At 44.3% G+C, this 17,878-nt stretch overlaps 1 protein-coding gene across 1 annotated transcript in view; it reads left to right on the top strand.

The window, feature by feature from the left end:
• The window catches only part of LOC134569259 (P-selectin-like), a 133,159-nt gene that overhangs the window by 56,633 nt on the left and 58,648 nt on the right, over positions 1–17,878 (top strand). The window contains exon 6 of the mRNA XM_063428174.1: positions 17,580–17,765. Within this exon, the coding sequence (XP_063284244.1) occupies positions 17,580–17,765 (186 nt within the window). The remainder of the gene's footprint in view (positions 1–17,579; positions 17,766–17,878) is intronic.

The raw sequence follows: 17,878 nt of genomic DNA on the forward strand, positions 1-17,878 counted from the left end.
ATGCCCTAAATACGATTTCTTATTTTCTCAAGATGTTCTTCGGAGATAAGCTTGCATGTTTCAAAATTGGGCAGTTTGTCTTAAAAACATGTTGCAAAATACATTGTGACATTGTGAAGAAGGAGGATTAATACAGAATGCAGAAGCAGATATTATTTCTCATACCATTTTTTATATGTTTAACTGTATTGTTAATGTGAAATAATTTGCTGCAATGTGAGGGGCGTCCATAAGTCATAAAAAAAAGAAATATATATATATATATATATATATATATATATTAAAAAAAAAAAGAAGCGATAGAAATAAAAAGAGTGACTGGAAAAGATCTTACTACAGATAACAAAGATTAAAGTGTTTTTTTTTTAATTCTTGCCAATAGTGACACCTACAGATGGTGAGAGAGATTGCAGACTTGTGTCGATTATAGAATCTACAGTTTTAGGGACAATAGTCACCAGAACAACTACAGCTATTTGTAATTGACAGACCCTGTAGGAATTTACATGCAAACACTGTCTTTTCAGAGAAAAGGCAGTGTTTAGATTAAAGCCCAGGGACAGTCCAGTGACCCTTCCTCTGATGGTCAGTGGAGGTGCATCCTGGGGCAGTGCTGCACAGTAGGCAGCACTGTCGTTCAGCATCTCCATGCTTTGCATCTCTACGAGGACATGCTGATTGGCCTGGCTGGTGTTTGGCCCCACCCCACCCTGCCTCCTTGGAGATCTCAGCCCTATGGGGAAGCATTGGATTGGCTGAAAACAATCAATTCTGATGATGTCAGCCAAAGAGACGGATCGAGAGCATGGCAAGTGCTGGAGGACCTGCGTGGCACTGAAAAAAAGGTAAGTTTTAACACTTTCTAAATGGGACAAGGGTGGGCAAGCCGCCTAAATGGCGGTTTTAACACTATGGAGTATGGAAAACATGTTTGTGTTTCTGACCCTATAGTGTTCCTTTTAAGGAACACTACAGTCACTAGAAATAGTAAATCTTAATTTAGCAGTTCTGTTGTCTATTGCCTGTCTCTGCAGTCTCTTTAATCTCTTAAGAACACAGATTCAGAAGCTAGACATACACTAAAGGACACAAGCAATTGTTGCAAATTTTGCTGTTTGTGTTTGTAGCAGAGTTTCCTGTACCCCGGCTGGGTACCTCCGCCACACAGTCCTGGGAGCTCTAGTCCTTACAAGGACTTTCCCCACCGAATTCTCCACGAGCTGGAAAAAGGTGCTGAGCCGTGGGTAGCCCTTTCCCCTCCCAGTAATTCGAAGACACATAGTTCTGGGAGTACAACTGATTTTAATGAGCCAAACTCAGCCTTTTATGCACAGACCCGAGCAGGGGGTCTCCATTGTATTCAACACAAGCCCCTCCCAGGCATCTCTGGGCTTGGGAGATAATTGCGTTCAATACTGGTAAGCTAATTATCTCCCAAAACAAAATATAAAACATAAAAGTACCCCACATATTATACATTCCCAAATAGCCCTGATCTAAGTTCCTAAGTTGTCCAAATAGCGCTCCATGCAGTGTAGGGGAAATGCCACCGTAATAAAGTTCTGACCGTCCGCACACGTGGTCCTATGCCCAAAATAGTTCCAGTGCATTTGTTGCTTTAACCGGTAAACTTTCGGGAGCTCCTGCATCCGCGATATGGGGTGCTCCACCTAGCTCTCAGGGAGCATTTGTTCCCCTCAGTCTCAGGCACCTTACCTCCAATATGTGATTAAAAACCCTGGACCACGTTGTCCGGGAACCGCACGGTCATCTCATGCCAAAAACAGTTCCATAACATTTGCGGTTAAGTCCCGCTGAGGCGACCGGGAACCCACAAAGTCCTCATGCTGAAATTAGTTCCATAGCAGTTGTGTCTAAGTACTGCTCAGGACCATTTGTGGGTTTGGTTCATGGGAACGGCAGCCAGGGAGCTAGTGTTCTGTTCCATTAGAATGAAGGGAAAGTGCAGAACCAGGGGCACCCAGGGAAAGCTGCTAATGGCAGCTGGGCAGGGTAACTCCCAAACTGTGCTTTAGACCTGAACCATAGTCGGTGGGCAGGAAGCCAGCTTTCACACTCCTCCAGGAGCCCGTGGCAAACATTCATGGGAAGGAGCGTTTGTCACAGTGTTCAACCTCAATTTACATTTTTCTTATTTAATGCACCAGCACATATTATATATCATTTTTAAAGGACAAGAGGGGCATTAATTTGATGTGACGTATATATAAAATTCTCATTTAGTATAAAAAAAAAAAAAAAATAAGAAAAAAAAGAACAAACAAAACATCAGTTTTTTTCACAGTTTTGGCAATAATAATACGTATATAATATGTCCCGCCTAGGAAAAGTAATTTGAAATAAATTAATTTATATGTCTTGATTTACAGAATACATAATATGTGTAGGATTTCAGTTTATTTAGAAAGTTACAGGTCACAAAATAAAACGAGTAAAATAAAAACAAGGAGTAAAATAAAACTTAAATGTGGAACAATTTTAGAAGTTGGTATGTTTGTCTTGTTAATTTAATAGCTGTGACAGACCGCCTGGCACCCCGACCAGGTACCTCCATCAGTTGCTGCTCTCTAGTGCTCACCGAGTACTTCCATCACTCCACCAGACACCATCAGCACCATAAACCCCACAAACCACCGCAGCTTGGTTGGGGATCTCGCCGTCCTCCACCCACCCTGGAACCAAGACCAGGATCCAGCTTTCAGTGGGTGAACCTCTCTTACTCCAGAGAGTATAGCAGGAGCAGCTCTTATAACAGATCGTGTTTATACCCAGGGGAGTACTGTGATATAGTAATCCCCAGAGTGAATATAGTTCACCAATCCCCAAACATGAGCCTAGACTTCATGAAGGGTAAAACAAATCTCACTTTAATGGTAGCCACATCTGGCCTTTTATGCAAGTCCCCATGCAAGCAGTACTCCCACATGGACCTTGTGGGGAACTACGGTATAAAGTCACAGATCAATAACAACAATGCTTAAATGCATGACACTCCCATATAAAAACATACAATCCCTCCCCTCTGCCTGGGAGATAATTGATTCAGATACTGTATTAACTCAATTATCTCCAGGCAGGAAAAACACATTGTTTTATAAAACCCTATATATCCCCTTATAGCCCCGATCTGGGTGAACAACATATCCATAAATCACCCAGATCGGTTCAGGGGTTCAGGATTTCCATGGAGATCTTATTTTAACCGACCACACACAAAATTACTGTCTGAAAAGAGTTCCAGGAAATCAGGCCGTGTGGTCGATTTTTTTCCGGGGATTCGAAGTAGAATATAAAATACTGGAGGTATAGCTTCTGGAGTTATCCCAGTTTATGTCTCTCGTTCGGGAGTTTATTCCCACCGAACACCGTTTGATTCCCATTCGAATAGCCGAACATCATTGGCAGGTATGTGTCCAGCGGTGTTCGCACCATCGAGTGTCCGATTTGAGTTCCATGTACTCAACAACCTAAAGATAGCCGCCAACACGTGTTCGAATACCAGCCGACCGCTTTGGCTGCTTCGAACCGCTTCGGGAGTTCGAAGTGCCGCTTCAAACTGCTTTGGGAGTTTGAAGTGCCGCTTTACATCAGTTTATTACAGGGGCCATAGTCACAGGGCAGGAGGCTGGAAAACAGGCTCCTCCAAAAGCCAGTGGCGAGGTTACTTCCGCCACAACAGCCATCACAGAAAGCAAAATTGCCTCACAAAAGTATATTTTTCTAAAAAGTAAACATTGCAGGCTATTTACCTAATGCTAAACTGCTAAGTATTGTTGTAAAATTGTGTTTTTTCAGTTTTAGTCATACAGACATATAACAAGGATCTTTTAATGTGTATTTCATATAGCTGAAATGGTCCATTCCTGTACAAAACCCCAAACTGTGTTCAGCAAAATCTGCTGAGCACAACGATACCCCCATAGTAGGCCTTTGCCCATATTCCTGAAGCTACAATACAATATAAAAGACCAGGCTATTTCAGTTCCTATGATTAGAATTTGAATAGATGGAGTTGATGGGCCTGTGTCTAAGTTACGAGCATTATAGTAGATTGACAGTTCATATAACCCCTTAACCTCTTAAGGACACATGACATGTGTGACATGTCATGATTCCCTTTTATTCCAGAAGTTTGGTCCTCAAGGGGTTAAAGGCCTTCCCTTTGAGAAAGCAGTCACTCCAGGGTATCTTATATGGCATATATTGTGCCTTAATTTGATGCCATTTTTCAACAATTTGTGTCCGCATTTGTGATGGAAAAAGAGTATAAATTTGTTTGCATACGTAGTGCATTTTGCTAGGCATTTTGTACATTTGATATATGCCACTGATATAATATGCACCAAATTATGCTCCATTAAAACAATATGCTCAGTGTATGACCTAGACACTATTTTTTTAAGTTACAGTGTTGTAAAAGAGATGTGACAATTTAAGGTTATTAAGTGTAAATCCTGTATGCACAATTGACAGGTGTATGTGGATGTTGAAGGGACATATTAGCGACATGGCCATCTCAGTTTTATTCAAACTTTACATTTTTATTCTGGGTCCATGTCCCATTTTGGAATATTTTAGGAGGCTGCTTATTCAAACTTCCTGCAAAGGCCTACCATTTCTTAAAGAAGACACACTTGTTTTTTACCAAGTGTAGCTGTGATGGGGCGGGGCCTGACCGCCGAACAGACCGGTCGCACCAAAACAGAGCTCCGGGCGAGAACCGACAAACGTACAATACAGATTGAAACTATCACATCAAAACTACTAAAAATACACAGCAGAGAAGCGGTGCGATCCCCGAGGCTCACATAGCCGGATTGCCGGACTCTGAGAGGCGATCAGAAGCGGAGATAAGGCTGCGGCCTACCCACGAGGGCAGGCGCGGGAGAGGCGGCCGACCTCCCTGCCGGCGGCTCGGCGGGAAAAGCTGCAACCCCCAAGACCCCGTTTACCCCCCCTGGCCGGAGAGGGATATCCCGGCATAACCAAGCGTCTGATACGAGCAAAACCTACCTGCCAAGCACACTGACACCGTGAGCGAGCAGTACCAACTACACATCTTGCAACCCCTAGCACCTGAGGCCTAGTCAAAATGGCCGCCCTGCAGGGCCCAAGAGACAAAAAAGAGGTCAGTCATACCCCATCCCATAACCTGGAAGCCCTAGACCGGCTGGGCCTGACCTTCTGCACAACACTGCAGGACAGGGGGGTGACCTACCAGAGTGCAGCACAAATAGTGGCCTCGTGGATTAGGTCAATCACCCGCCGACGCTACTACGGGCACCCATCTCTGGCCTTTCAAGCGGCCGCGCGGACATCGACTACCGGCTCAGCACACCAAGAGGCCACTCGACCTAAGCGATCACGCCCTTCTCCGCCCGCAACGGTACGAGACAACCAGGCGGATCGCCCTAAGACCCAGCACACATCATCACTCCAGCACGACCCCGAGTACCACTCCAAGGCCGCAACGGCAAGCCACATCGACGCCCAGGCACTGTTTCCACAGATCGGGGACGGAGATGGGTCGGAGCCAGAACATCCACGCCACTCAGGCATAAGCGAAGTCCTCCACGCACACGATATCACCGGCGACCTACATGACGACCAGCACACCAGCAACACCTTCCACACATCTGGCATAGGGTGAATGACCCGGACTCGGCAGTGGGAACCGCGAGCCCCATGTTGTGCAGTATATGGGATCACGGGCCTCAATGCGAACTCTACTTAATAAAAACGTGAGCCAAAACAGTAATATGTGATATCCTATGCATCCATGATACAACGTTCCTTATTCTGTTTATTATTATTTGCTTTGATATCCTTTTCTATGTCGCCTATGTCGAACCCAACAACCATACTTGTACCGCCCTTAGGCGATAATAACACGGTCTTGGGTGTTCACAACGACGGATAGTTGAATCCTGCGTAACTGTATAGCCCAATCCTCCTAATCTGATGTGTTATCGCTCCACTGTCTATCTCTCCTATTATTATAAGAGTAAAATGTACAGTTAAAAGACAACCTATAAAGTCTAAGCAGAAAGTGAACACCCTAAGAACGTACGTTATGCTCTAAACCCATAATAGTGATACCAACATGTCTCTACTCTTGCCTATGTAACTACAAAATAGTGCATGATCTGACACTGCTATATTTTATTTTACCTTTCTCAACGTATAAGCGTTGACTTAGCTTGTTCGCTAGAAGAGATAGTAAGCTACACTTAGGTTTTAAGTGAAAACCCTCCTGCACCCTGTGTATGCTCAACATGGGGCCTAGCCACCTAGCGGTGACGATCCTTTACACATACCCCAGAAAAGTTAGATAACCTATGTCTATACTGGGGGCTCTGCAAAGTATACATTGTACTGTGATATAAGGGTATTGCCAGATCATCTAATCTACACGCTGACTTACTATATAATAACTACTTACTCCTAATTTGAAAAGCATGTTTACTATGTATAAACCCGTGACCTCTTAATTTGAATAGCATGTTTAATACGTATAAACTTGTGATCTCTTAATTTGAATAGCATGTTTTCTATGTGTAAACTCGTGACCTCTTAATCTGAATAGCATGTTTACTATGTATAAACTCGTGACCTACCCGCTGGTATCTAAATATATATATAAAATTGTGCATTGTTCCTATGTACCCCATTGTAACCTATGTTTCGAAGTGTAGCTGTGATAAGCATTTTTTTTCCTTTTTTTAAACTTTTTTTTAATTATTAAAAACATTTTTACTTTTTAAAAATGTTTTACTTTCTTACTTTTTAAAACTTTTCTTTTGAACTTTTTAAAAATAGTTTTTTACTCTTAACCCCTAACTAAACGCCTAACGCTAAATTCCCCAATTTTCCACTAACTTCCACCCTAACTTCTAACTTTCAGGAAAAATGCAGTATTTACATTGCTGCCTAGGAACACCTGTAGTGGCAGTTACTCAGACAGCCACTAGCCGTGCTTCCTGTGTCAGTGCTACACAGTGTGCAGTGCCTACGTTCAGCATCTCCATGCTCTGCACGGAGACAATGAAAGTTCCCCATAGAGAGGATTGTTTCAATTCATCTCTATGAGGAGATACTGATTGGCGCAGAGCTGTGTTTTGCCGCACATGCGCAACAGGCTTCTAATGCTTTCCTATGAGAAAGCATTGGATTGTGTGAGATTATTAAGTTTGATGATTTCAGGCATAAAGGTGGAGTGAGGAAGGGCCATAGTGGAACTGTGGTGGAATCTCGGTAAAAATAAATTTAGTAGGCCGAGATTACCACGTGGCATGTGTACGTGCATATGCTGACGTATCGATCAGTTGGTTGCACGAGGCAAGATACGATCAGTAGTGTACGGAGCATGTGCAAGAATACAGGATATAGTATTCCCCCTCCTCCATTGTGCTGGACAAGCCATGCGGTCAAACAGGAAGTTAATTCTTATTTGTGTTGATTGGTTAAGAGAATGTGCGGGTGGAGCTTAATATGGGAGGAGTTATATGCCTATATAAGGAGCCTGCACTATTGTCCGGGGCTCAGAACTTGCTGTATTTTGGTGACATTAGTCCCTCTGAGTCCCGATCGGTGATCCAATAAAGAATCTCTTCCTTCCTGAAGAAACCTGTGTCCATCTCTCTGTGCTTGGCTTCCGTCAGTTTCTCCGGTATCATTTGGTGCATTGGCCGGGAAGCTCATCGTTCAACGGTAGCTGAGAGGCAGAGGCGTGAGACGGTCTATCTTTGCCCACGTTCTCTACGGCTGCACCCCTGAACTTCTGCGTGGACCTCCCTTCGTCTCGGCGCCACTGGTCTGTTGTCCAGGAGATCATCGGCCTCTACGTGAGAAGTGCTGGGGTGTCCCCGTCGATGAGTGTGAACTCAGGTTCAGGAACGAGGAGGTAAGACAACTGCTGTTTTAGACGGCAGGACCCACTAGGGGTATACCGATTGTGCGGTAGGCCCAAAGGGGTTTTGAATCTGTGTATCTGCCCCCTCTGTCGGAGGGAAGGAGCGAAGGCGCACCGCTCGATCGAACGCTCTTTAGTCAGACCGTTTGATTTGGTTAGTCAGGCGGGGTCCTGGTGTAAATAGCCCTAGCCGGACACCGGTGTCTTGTCTAGACTAGCGTTCTAGGGTGTATATTACGTTCGCTAGGTCGGAGGGACCGGGAGACTAAGCGGCGCCTGTGTAAATTCGGTTCGCTAGTTCTCATCCTATCTGGGCTAAGTGGGAAGGCGTGTAAATTTGGAACCCACTAGACTTTTGATAGTGCGACTAAGAGGCGCCTGTGTAAATTCGGTTCTCTAGCTCGCTATATATGTGGTGATTGGGCAGTGTGGCTAACCAAAACGGGTGTATATAGTTTTAGGTAGTCCATCAAGGTACTGGCCAATAGTTTAGTTGGGAATTGTAAATGTGTTAACGATTGTTTAGTAAAGTGTATATCTTGTTAGATAGCGCGAGCTCAGCCGTCTAGCGAGAGTGTTAATAGTGTGTTGCTGTATTATAGTGCACGGTACCATAACCCTGTATATTTATTGACACTGTATATAAGTACTAATCATTGTCGTCCATTGCATGTTTAACACCATAACCACTAATAATTGTATTGTGACCTTAACTTGTGCTTTGACCTATGCTAACCGTACTGTAACCGCTATTTGTAAAAGACGATGTTACTGGGGTGTGTTATAGACGGGTAATTCGTATATAGAGAATTATAGCGTGGGTGACTGTATAGTTACGCCAAAGGGCATAATATTGATTATATAGTGACTGGTGTAGCAGCTGTGTGTGTACGGGAATTCCCTGAGTGATTATTGTTATTGTGTACGTTTCACTTGGTAACCGTACCACGTGGTGCTGTTGCCAGAGGAAACGGGTGTGACTGTTGAAAAAGTACGCGTGTATAGTATTCGTTGTCGACGACGTTCCATTGTTAAGTATGGGTGCGTCGCAGTCAACGATTCCGGATCCCTTAGGATGTATGGTGAAGAATTTTAAAAAGGGATTTAAAACCTGTGATTTTGGGGTTAAAATGTCTCCTGTACGTTTGGTCACTTTGTGTACTAGGGAGTGGCCTACTTTGGTTGCGGCATGGCCGCCACGTGGCAGTTTGGATCCAACTCTGGTACAGCGCTTACACGTGGCTGTATCGGGTAGGCCTGAACTTTACGGCCAGTTTCCTTATATTGACTGTTGGAGACAGGCCGTAAATGACTCGCCAAAATGGCTCCGGACATGCCACGAGGAGCAATGTCGCCTCATGGTAGCTAGGACTTGTTCGTCCACTAGGACTGGTGTTAGGCCCATTTTGGACACGCCCCCTGAGTCCGAGATCCCTTTGCCGCCCCCTTACTTTCCGTTAAGAAGAAGTGACGCAAACGCAGGAAGTCCTGCAGCCCTCCCCTCATTACCCCCATCCACTTCCGCTTCCTCCTCCAGTACAGGATCCACCCCCCCTCGTACTAAATCTCCCCTTCCGGAATCAGAACCAACCCCCATTAAAAACGAATATCCTGATTTGGCGCCACTTCAGACTTCCGGTCAAGCTTCATCTAGCTCGGCTCGAAGTGTTTTATTTACTACCTTTTCCCAAAACCAAGCTCCCACATCCCCATACCCTATTTCTCCCCGACTGGAACCCATGACTGACGCCCCTCCACGTAGCCCCATACAGACCCGACAGTTGACCGGTGCCCAACAATTAAGACACTATCAGATGCCTCTTCGTCTGAATCCCGGGTCAGCCTATATCGATGCCGCAGGTCAAATGGCACACGCTGACCCTGTCTTCGTATATGTCCCATTTACTACAACCGATCTTTTAAACTGGAAGACCCACAATTCCTCGTATACCGAGAAACCACAAGCTATGACTGATCTGTTCACCTCAATAGTACAGACACATAACCCGACATGGGCTGATTGCCAGCAGTTATTAATGACTTTATTCAATAACGAGGAAAGGACAAGAATAAATCAAGCAGCCATTAAAGCATTAGAAGATAAAGCCCGTACTTTAAACCAAGCCAATCCATCAGCATGGGCCGCAACACATTATCCCAACACCGATCCCGATTGGAACGTAAATGGTGCTGATATGGTTCAACTCAGAGCCTATAGAGACGCTATAATTGCTGGCATGAAAGCCGGAGGAAAGAAAGCTATTAACATGTCGAAGACAGTTGAGGTGATTCAGAAAAGCGATGAAGCGCCCAGTGTCTTTTATGACCGATTATTGGAGGCATACCGCTTGTATACCCCCTTTAATCCGGAAGACGCAGACAATTCCCGAATGGTGAACTCCGCCTTTGTCAGCCAAGCTTACGGAGATATTAAGCGCAAGCTACAAAAGTTAGAAGGGTTCGCAGGTATGTCAATCACCCAACTAATGGAGGTAGCGAATAAGGTTTATATGAATAGGGAAACAGAAAGCAAGAAAGAGGAAGAGCGCAAGATGCGTAAAAAGGCTGAGATGCTAGCGGTAGCGATCGCAGGCGTAGATAAACGGGGCCCAGATAGAGGCAATAATAGATGGAGTAGGGAGCCTTTGAGTAGGGATCAGTGCGCGTATTGCAAGGAAGAAGGGCATTGGAGGAACGAATGTCCGCAAAGAGAGCAGTACGAGAGAGACCAACCCAGGGCAGGCTACGGAAACTTTAGAGGCAGAGCGAGAGGTAGAGGAGGCCCCGGAGGGAGTAATGGTTATAGAGGGAGTAATGGGAACAGAGGAAGTGTTAGGGAAGACAGGTATATTCCAGCAGCGCAAAGGTCCCGCGATAGAGAAGGTAGGGACTTCGTAGGATTGGCTGACACGGTCATGGAGGACTATTGATACCGACCGGGCTCCATCCCCCTTGGTCGAGCGGAGCCTATGGTCGATGTATCAATAGGGGGAAAAAGGAGTGCGTTCATGATCGACACTGGTGCTGAACATTCAGTGGTGACTAATCTAGTTGCTCCTCCATCTGGAAGGACTATTACTGTGATAGGAGCAACTGGAAGAAGTGCTGAAAGACCGGTTCTTAAAAGTCGACTCTGTACATTGGGAGGCCACGTAATAAAACATCAATTCCTTTATATGCCTGAATGTCCAGTCCAATTGCTGGGACGTGATATGCTATCAAAATTACAAGCGCAGATTACGTTCCTACCAAATGGAACAACATCTTTAAAGTTTAATGGACCTTCAGGTATCATGACATTATCCGTACCAAAGGAAGAAGAGTGGCGACTTTATACAGCGTTGACTAGCCAAAACCCTAGGAGTGATGAGACATTATTTAACATACCAGGAGTTTGGGCAGAGAACAACCCACCAGGACTGGCCCGCAATATTCCACCTATAAAAATTGAACTGAAACTTGGGGTTTATCCAGTGAGCCTAAGACAATACCACATCCCGCAGAAGGCTAAGAAGAACATCCAATCTTATCTGGATAAGTTCATACGGTATGGTATCCTAAAATTCTGTACTTCCCCCTGGAACACCCCATTGCTGCCTGTTCAAAAGCCCGGTACAGATGAGTATCGACCTGTGCAGGACTTGAGAGCAGTCAATGATGCGGTTGTTAGTATACATCCAGTTGTACCCAATCCATATAACCTGCTTGCTTTAATTCCGGGCGGGGCTACTTACTTCACAGTCTTAGATCTCAAAGATGCCTTCTTTTGCCTCCGAATTGCCGCAGAAAGTCAATGTATTTTCGCTTTCCAATGGGAGAACGCTGTAACGGGCTCAAAACGCCAAATGACTTGGACAAGACTGCCCCAAGGGTTTAAAAATTCACCTACCCTATTTGGTTCAGCCCTAAGTCAAGATCTACTGGATTTCGAGTCCATCCCAGGAGAGTGTGTCTTGTTACAATACGTAGATGACTTGTTGATAGCAGCAGTTACAAAAGAAATCTGTCAGCAAGCAACGCACGATCTACTGCACATTCTCTGGAAGGCAGGATACAAGGTGTCTAGAAAGAAGGCTCAGTTGTGTTTGCCAACTGTCAAGTATCTGGGATTCCATATCTCTGAAGGTCAAAGAATTATGGGGCCAGAGAGAAAAGAGGCTGTCTGCCAAATACCAATACCCAAGAATAGAAGACAAGTGCGAGAATTCTTGGGGGCAGCAGGCTTCTGTAGGATATGGATTCCCAGCTATGCGATACTAGCAAAACCTCTGTACGCAGCTATCAAAGGTACAGAGCACGACCCCTTCTTATGGACCCAAGAACAGCAAACGGCATTTGAAGATGTGAAGAAGGCTTTGATGAGTGCCCCAGCATTAGGTCTACCTGATCACACACGACCATTCTACTTATATGTACACGAACAAAGAAGAATGGCTGTGGGAGTATTGACACAGTACTTGGGATCATGGCAAAGACCTGTTGCCTACATGTCTAAGCAATTGGATGCAGTGGCCAGCGGACTTCCACCTTGTCTAAGAGCCGTAGCTGCAGCCGCCCTGCTAGTAGCTGAAGCCGATAAACTCACTCTGGGTCAAGAACTTTATGTACGAGTCCCACATGCAGTACAGACGTTGTTGGATTACAAAGGAAATCATTGGTTTAGTAACAGCCGTATGACCAAGTATCAAGCAATGTTGTGTGAAAACCCAAGAGTGCATTTAGAGACTGTAAACACCTTAAATCCAGCTACCCTTTTGCCACAACCTACTGAAAGTCAACATGATTGTTTGGAAGTAATGGATGAAGTATTCTCAAGTAGACCAGATCTTCGTGATTTTCCCATCCAGAACCCCGATGTTCAATATTACACCGACGGCAGTAGTTATGTGAAAGAAGGAATCCGCTATGCAGGATATGCAGTAACAACAATAGACAAGGTGATAGAAGCTCGGCCACTGGCGAAAGGAACATCAGCACAAAAGGCAGAATTAATAGCACTAACACGAGCGTTACAATTGGCTGAAGGTTTAAGAGTGAATATCTATACGGACTCTAAGTATGCGTTTTTAACCACTCATGCCCACGGAGCTTTGTATAAAGAAAGAGGACTACTGAATTCAGAAGGCAAAGAAATCAAATACGCAGCTGAAATCCTACAACTATTGGAAGCAGTGTGGGAGCCGAAAGAAGTCGGTATCATACATTGTCGAGCGCATCTGAGAGGGGATGGTGATGTAACCAAGGGAAATCGGATGGCAGATAGTGCAGCTAAGCGTGCTGCTGAATCAGGAAGACAGGAGTATGTGGGGCATATAGCTGCTCTTATACCAACTCCACTGTCCCAATGGACTCCAGTTTATACAGCTCAAGAAGAGGAGTGGTTAAAGACTGAACCGGGAAAGTATCTGGAGAACAAGTGGTATCAGCTAGAAGATGGAAGAATAGTCATACCCGCATCACTAGCAGTAGAAATTGTCCAAAATTATCATAACGGGACACATTCTGGGAGAGACAGTACTGAAGAATCTCTCAGAAAACATTTCTACATACCAAGATTGTCCAACTTGACTCAGGCCATTGTACGAAGATGTGTAACGTGTGCTAAAAATAATGCAAGACAAGGACCAGTAAAGCCACCAGGAGTCCAGTTTATGGGGGGACTCCCCATGTCCGATCTACAAATAGACTTTACAGTGATGCCTAAATCGGGTGGACATCGTTACCTGCTGGTAATTGTGTGCACCTATTCAGGCTGGGTAGAAGCATGTCCTACTCGTACAGAGAAAGCAGGAGAAGTTGTAAGATTCCTGCTACGAGAAATAATACCCCGATATGGACTACCCTGTTCTATAGGATCGGACAATGGTCCAGCTTTTGTTCATCAGTGCCTACAACAACTGACTCATATGCTTGGTATAAAGTGGAGGCTTCATACTGCATATAGACCCCAGAGTTCTGGTAAGGTAGAGAGAATGAATAGAACTATAAAGAACCAGTTGGCTAAAATGTGTCAGGAAACCCAACTTAAGTGGAACGTTCTCTTACCCATAGCTCTATTGCGAATCCGCAGTACCCCTACCAGAAGGATGGGCCTCTCCTTTTGAAATTATGTATGGGCGACCACCTCCCGTACTTGGTAACTTAAGGGGGGACTTGAGTCAGTTGGGAGAAGGAATTACCCGGCAGCAGGTTGTAGAGTTGGGTAAGACTATGGAGGAGGTACAGAAATGGGTACAAGATAGATTACCTGTGAATATTTATCCCCCTGTTCATAGTTATCATCCAGGAGATCAAGTATGGATTAAAGAGTGGAATAATGTACCGTTAGGGCCCAAGTGGAGAGGTCCTTATGTTGTTCTTTTGTCTACCCCTACAGCGATAAAAGTAGCCGAAGTGACTCCGTGGATACATCACTCCAGGGTTAAGCCAGCAGCAGTCGATTCTTGGCAAGTTACAGCAGATCCAGAGAATCCCTGCAAGATCCGGTTAAAACGCACTACTCAGTCGGAGTAACGAGGAATCGTGTGGATTACAAATTTTATTGTTACAGGTGTGAGTGAGAAGGCCATAATAAAGCCTGTCCTCTTACCAACACATAGTGTATAAGCCAGGAAAGTCTCGAAGGGACACCTGTGAAGACGAGCAGAACTCCATTCCCTGCAGCCCTCACATCCTGGAAGCTGAGGCTCCATCGCACGGACGAAGACTGAGGATGACGGCGAAAGATGTGCTTTTGATATTGTTTATTTATATGTGTTTTTATATTCAGGAAGGTAGAGGTACCGACACTCCTAGCTGTGAGGTATGCATTAAGACTACGAGAACAGGTAACCATATTTCCCAAACCCTAATTTGGCATTCACAATACGAGTGTAAAGGAGATGTATCGAGATGTAGATACTTAAATATAGACTATAGTGTGTGCCATTTTAGTAGTAGGAGAACCTAAGTGCTTCAGTCCGGAGTATCAACCTCGTACAATTTGGTTGACTCTCAGGAATGGAGATCCTCAGGGGACCCTAATTAATAAGACGGTGTTAGAATCCATACATTCTTCGGGTGTTCTGCTATTTGATGCGTGTAAAGCGATATCGAGTGGTAGAAAGCCGTGGAATGTATGCGGGGATCTTAGATGGGAGAGGACGTATGGGTCTAATGATAAATATATTTGTCCCAGTAGTAAAAATAAATATGTAAGTCCTAGATGCCCAAATAAAGACTATAACTTTTGCCCATATTGGTCTTGTGTGGGGTGGGCGACTTGGGGACAGACAGTAGACAAAGACATGATAGTGACTAAGTTGCCGACTAGCCCATATTGTAAGTCTATGGAATGTAATCCCATCCATATACTTATAAATAACCCCGACAAGTTCTTAGACAAATATGGCAATTTATTTGGGTTTCAGATATACGGGACGGGTTTAGATCCTGGGACATTATTGTTTATAGGGATAGAGACTGATACGGTATCCTCCCAAACTCATCAAGTATACCATTCCTTTTACGAAGAGATGAGTATAGATAATAAGAGCCCCCATAATGCTAAAAACCTGTTCATCGATTTAGCTGAAAGTATTGCCGGTAGTCTTAATGTTACCAACTGCTATGTGTGTGGAGGTACTAACATGGGAGACCAATGGCCTTGGGAAGCAAAGGAGGTAATGTCCGGTTCTGAGGCAATTGACCAACTAATATCTACACAAGCCGATTATCATATGAGTGTTAGAGGTAAATCTGAGTGGAGATTAAAGACCTCCATCATAGGTTATGTTTGCATAGCAAGGAAAGGAATAATGTATAATACTTCTGTAGGAGAATTAACTTGTCTAGGGCAAAAAGCTTATGATGATGATACAAAGAATACAACTTGGTGGTCGGCTTCAAATGTCTCAGAACCATCAAACCCGTTTGCTAGATACGCCAATTTAAAGGATGTGTGGTTTGATTTATCCATCACATCTACCTGGAGAGCCCCAGCAAATTTGTACTGGATCTGTGGTAAGAAAGCCTATTCGGAGTTGCCACAGGACTGGGAAGGGGCATGTGTGTTGGGTATGCTCAAACCATCCTTCTTCTTGTTACCTATTGAAACAGGTGAGACTTTAGGTGTTAAAGTGTATGATGTGAATCATAGGAAGAAAAGGGGACCCATAGAGATAGGCACCTGGGAAGATAATGAATGGCCTCCCCAGCGTATCATAGATTATTATGGGCCAGCCACGTGGGCTGAGGATGGTACCTTTGGTTATAGAACCCCTATTTATATGCTCAACCGAATTATAAGGTTACAGGCGGTGGTTGAGATTATCACTAATGAGACATCACAAGCGCTCAATCTTCTAGCGAAGCATAACACCAGGATGAGGACAGCAGTCTACCAAAATAGATTAGCCTTGGATTACCTTTTGGCAGTAGAGGGAGGTGTATGTGGGAAGTTTAACCTGAGCAATTGCTGTCTTCAAATAGACGACGAAGGGCAAGCAATAGCTGAGCTTACTAGCCATATGGTTAAACTAGCGCATGTGCCTACTCAGGTATGGAAAGGGTATAATCCAAGTAGTTGGTTTGGTAGCTGGTATGAGTGGTTTGGAGGGCTTAAGGCAGTGGTAGGTGGAGTCCTACTAATTTTAATGTTGTGTCTACTCCTACCGTGTCTTATACCCTTAGTAGTCAGGTCTGTGCAAAGCCTGATAGGAAGTATAGCAGAGAGGAAGGCTGCTGCACAGATCATGGCGATTTATAAGTATAAGGCTTTAGATCAGGGAGAACCAATGCAGGAAGATGAGTGTTAAAAGATTCACATCATAAGATAAGTCTGGTCTGGTTCAAGGTAACTTGCGGTGTATGCAAACCAAGGTTAAGTGATGCCTCAAGTAATTGTAAAATATCAAGAGGCATCAAAGGGGGGAATGTGGTGGAATCTCGGTAAAAATAAATTTAGTAGGCCGAGATTACCACGTGGCATGTGTACGTGCATATGCTGACGTATCGATCAGTTGGTTGCACGAGGCAAGATACGATCAGTAGTGTACGGAGCATGTGCAAGAATACAGGATATAGTATTCCCCCTCCTCCATTGTGCTGGACAAGCCATGCGGTCAAACAGGAAGTTAATTCTTATTTGTGTTGATTGGTTAAGAGAATGTGCGGGTGGAGCTTAATATGGGAGGAGTTATATGCCTATATAAGGAGCCTGCACTATTGTCCGGGGCTCAGAACTTGCTGTATTTTGGTGACATTAGTCCCTCTGAGTCCCGATCGGTGATCCAATAAAGAATCTCTTCCTTCCTGAAGAAACCTGTGTCCATCTCTCTGTGCTTGGCTTCCGTCAGTTTCTCCGGTATCAGAACCAGCGAGGCATGGGAAAAAAGTGAGTTTAAACATTGTTTTACTACACAGAAAGTTATGTTTGTGTGTATAGTGTTTCTTTAAATTGTCATGAAACTCTAAATAATGAGAAATTATGACCAAATGTGAGTGAGCCAAAAATAAATCCCAAATAGTATTATTCAAGATTCCTTATTTTTAACAATTGTTAACAACCATTGTGTTTATTAATAAATTGTTCTTCAATCTGGAGATTATTTAGAGATAAGACCTAAAAGAATAGGGGTCTAACATATGTTTCTTTATTTAATTGTAGCTGTGGCATGTGAAGCCTTGAAGAGACCTTCAGACGGATCGATGACCTGTTCTCATCCTTTTGCTGATTTTCGTTATAACTCCAGCTGCTCTTTTGGTTGTGTTGAGGGATTTGTATTAGAAGGACCAGAATCAGTGCGGTGTCAGGCTACAGGAGAGTGGTCAGATCCAGCCCCAACATGTGCAGGTAACTGTTTGAATTCAGAGTGAATTTCAAATGTAAAGCCAAACTGAAACCATAGATGACTTAGTGAATCTTTCCATTTAGACCAGTGTTATCCAACGCAGTCCTCATGGACC

Source organism: Pelobates fuscus, chromosome 7, assembly GCF_036172605.1.
Source record: "Pelobates fuscus isolate aPelFus1 chromosome 7, aPelFus1.pri, whole genome shotgun sequence".
Classification (NCBI taxonomy): domain Eukaryota; kingdom Metazoa; phylum Chordata; class Amphibia; order Anura; family Pelobatidae; genus Pelobates; species Pelobates fuscus.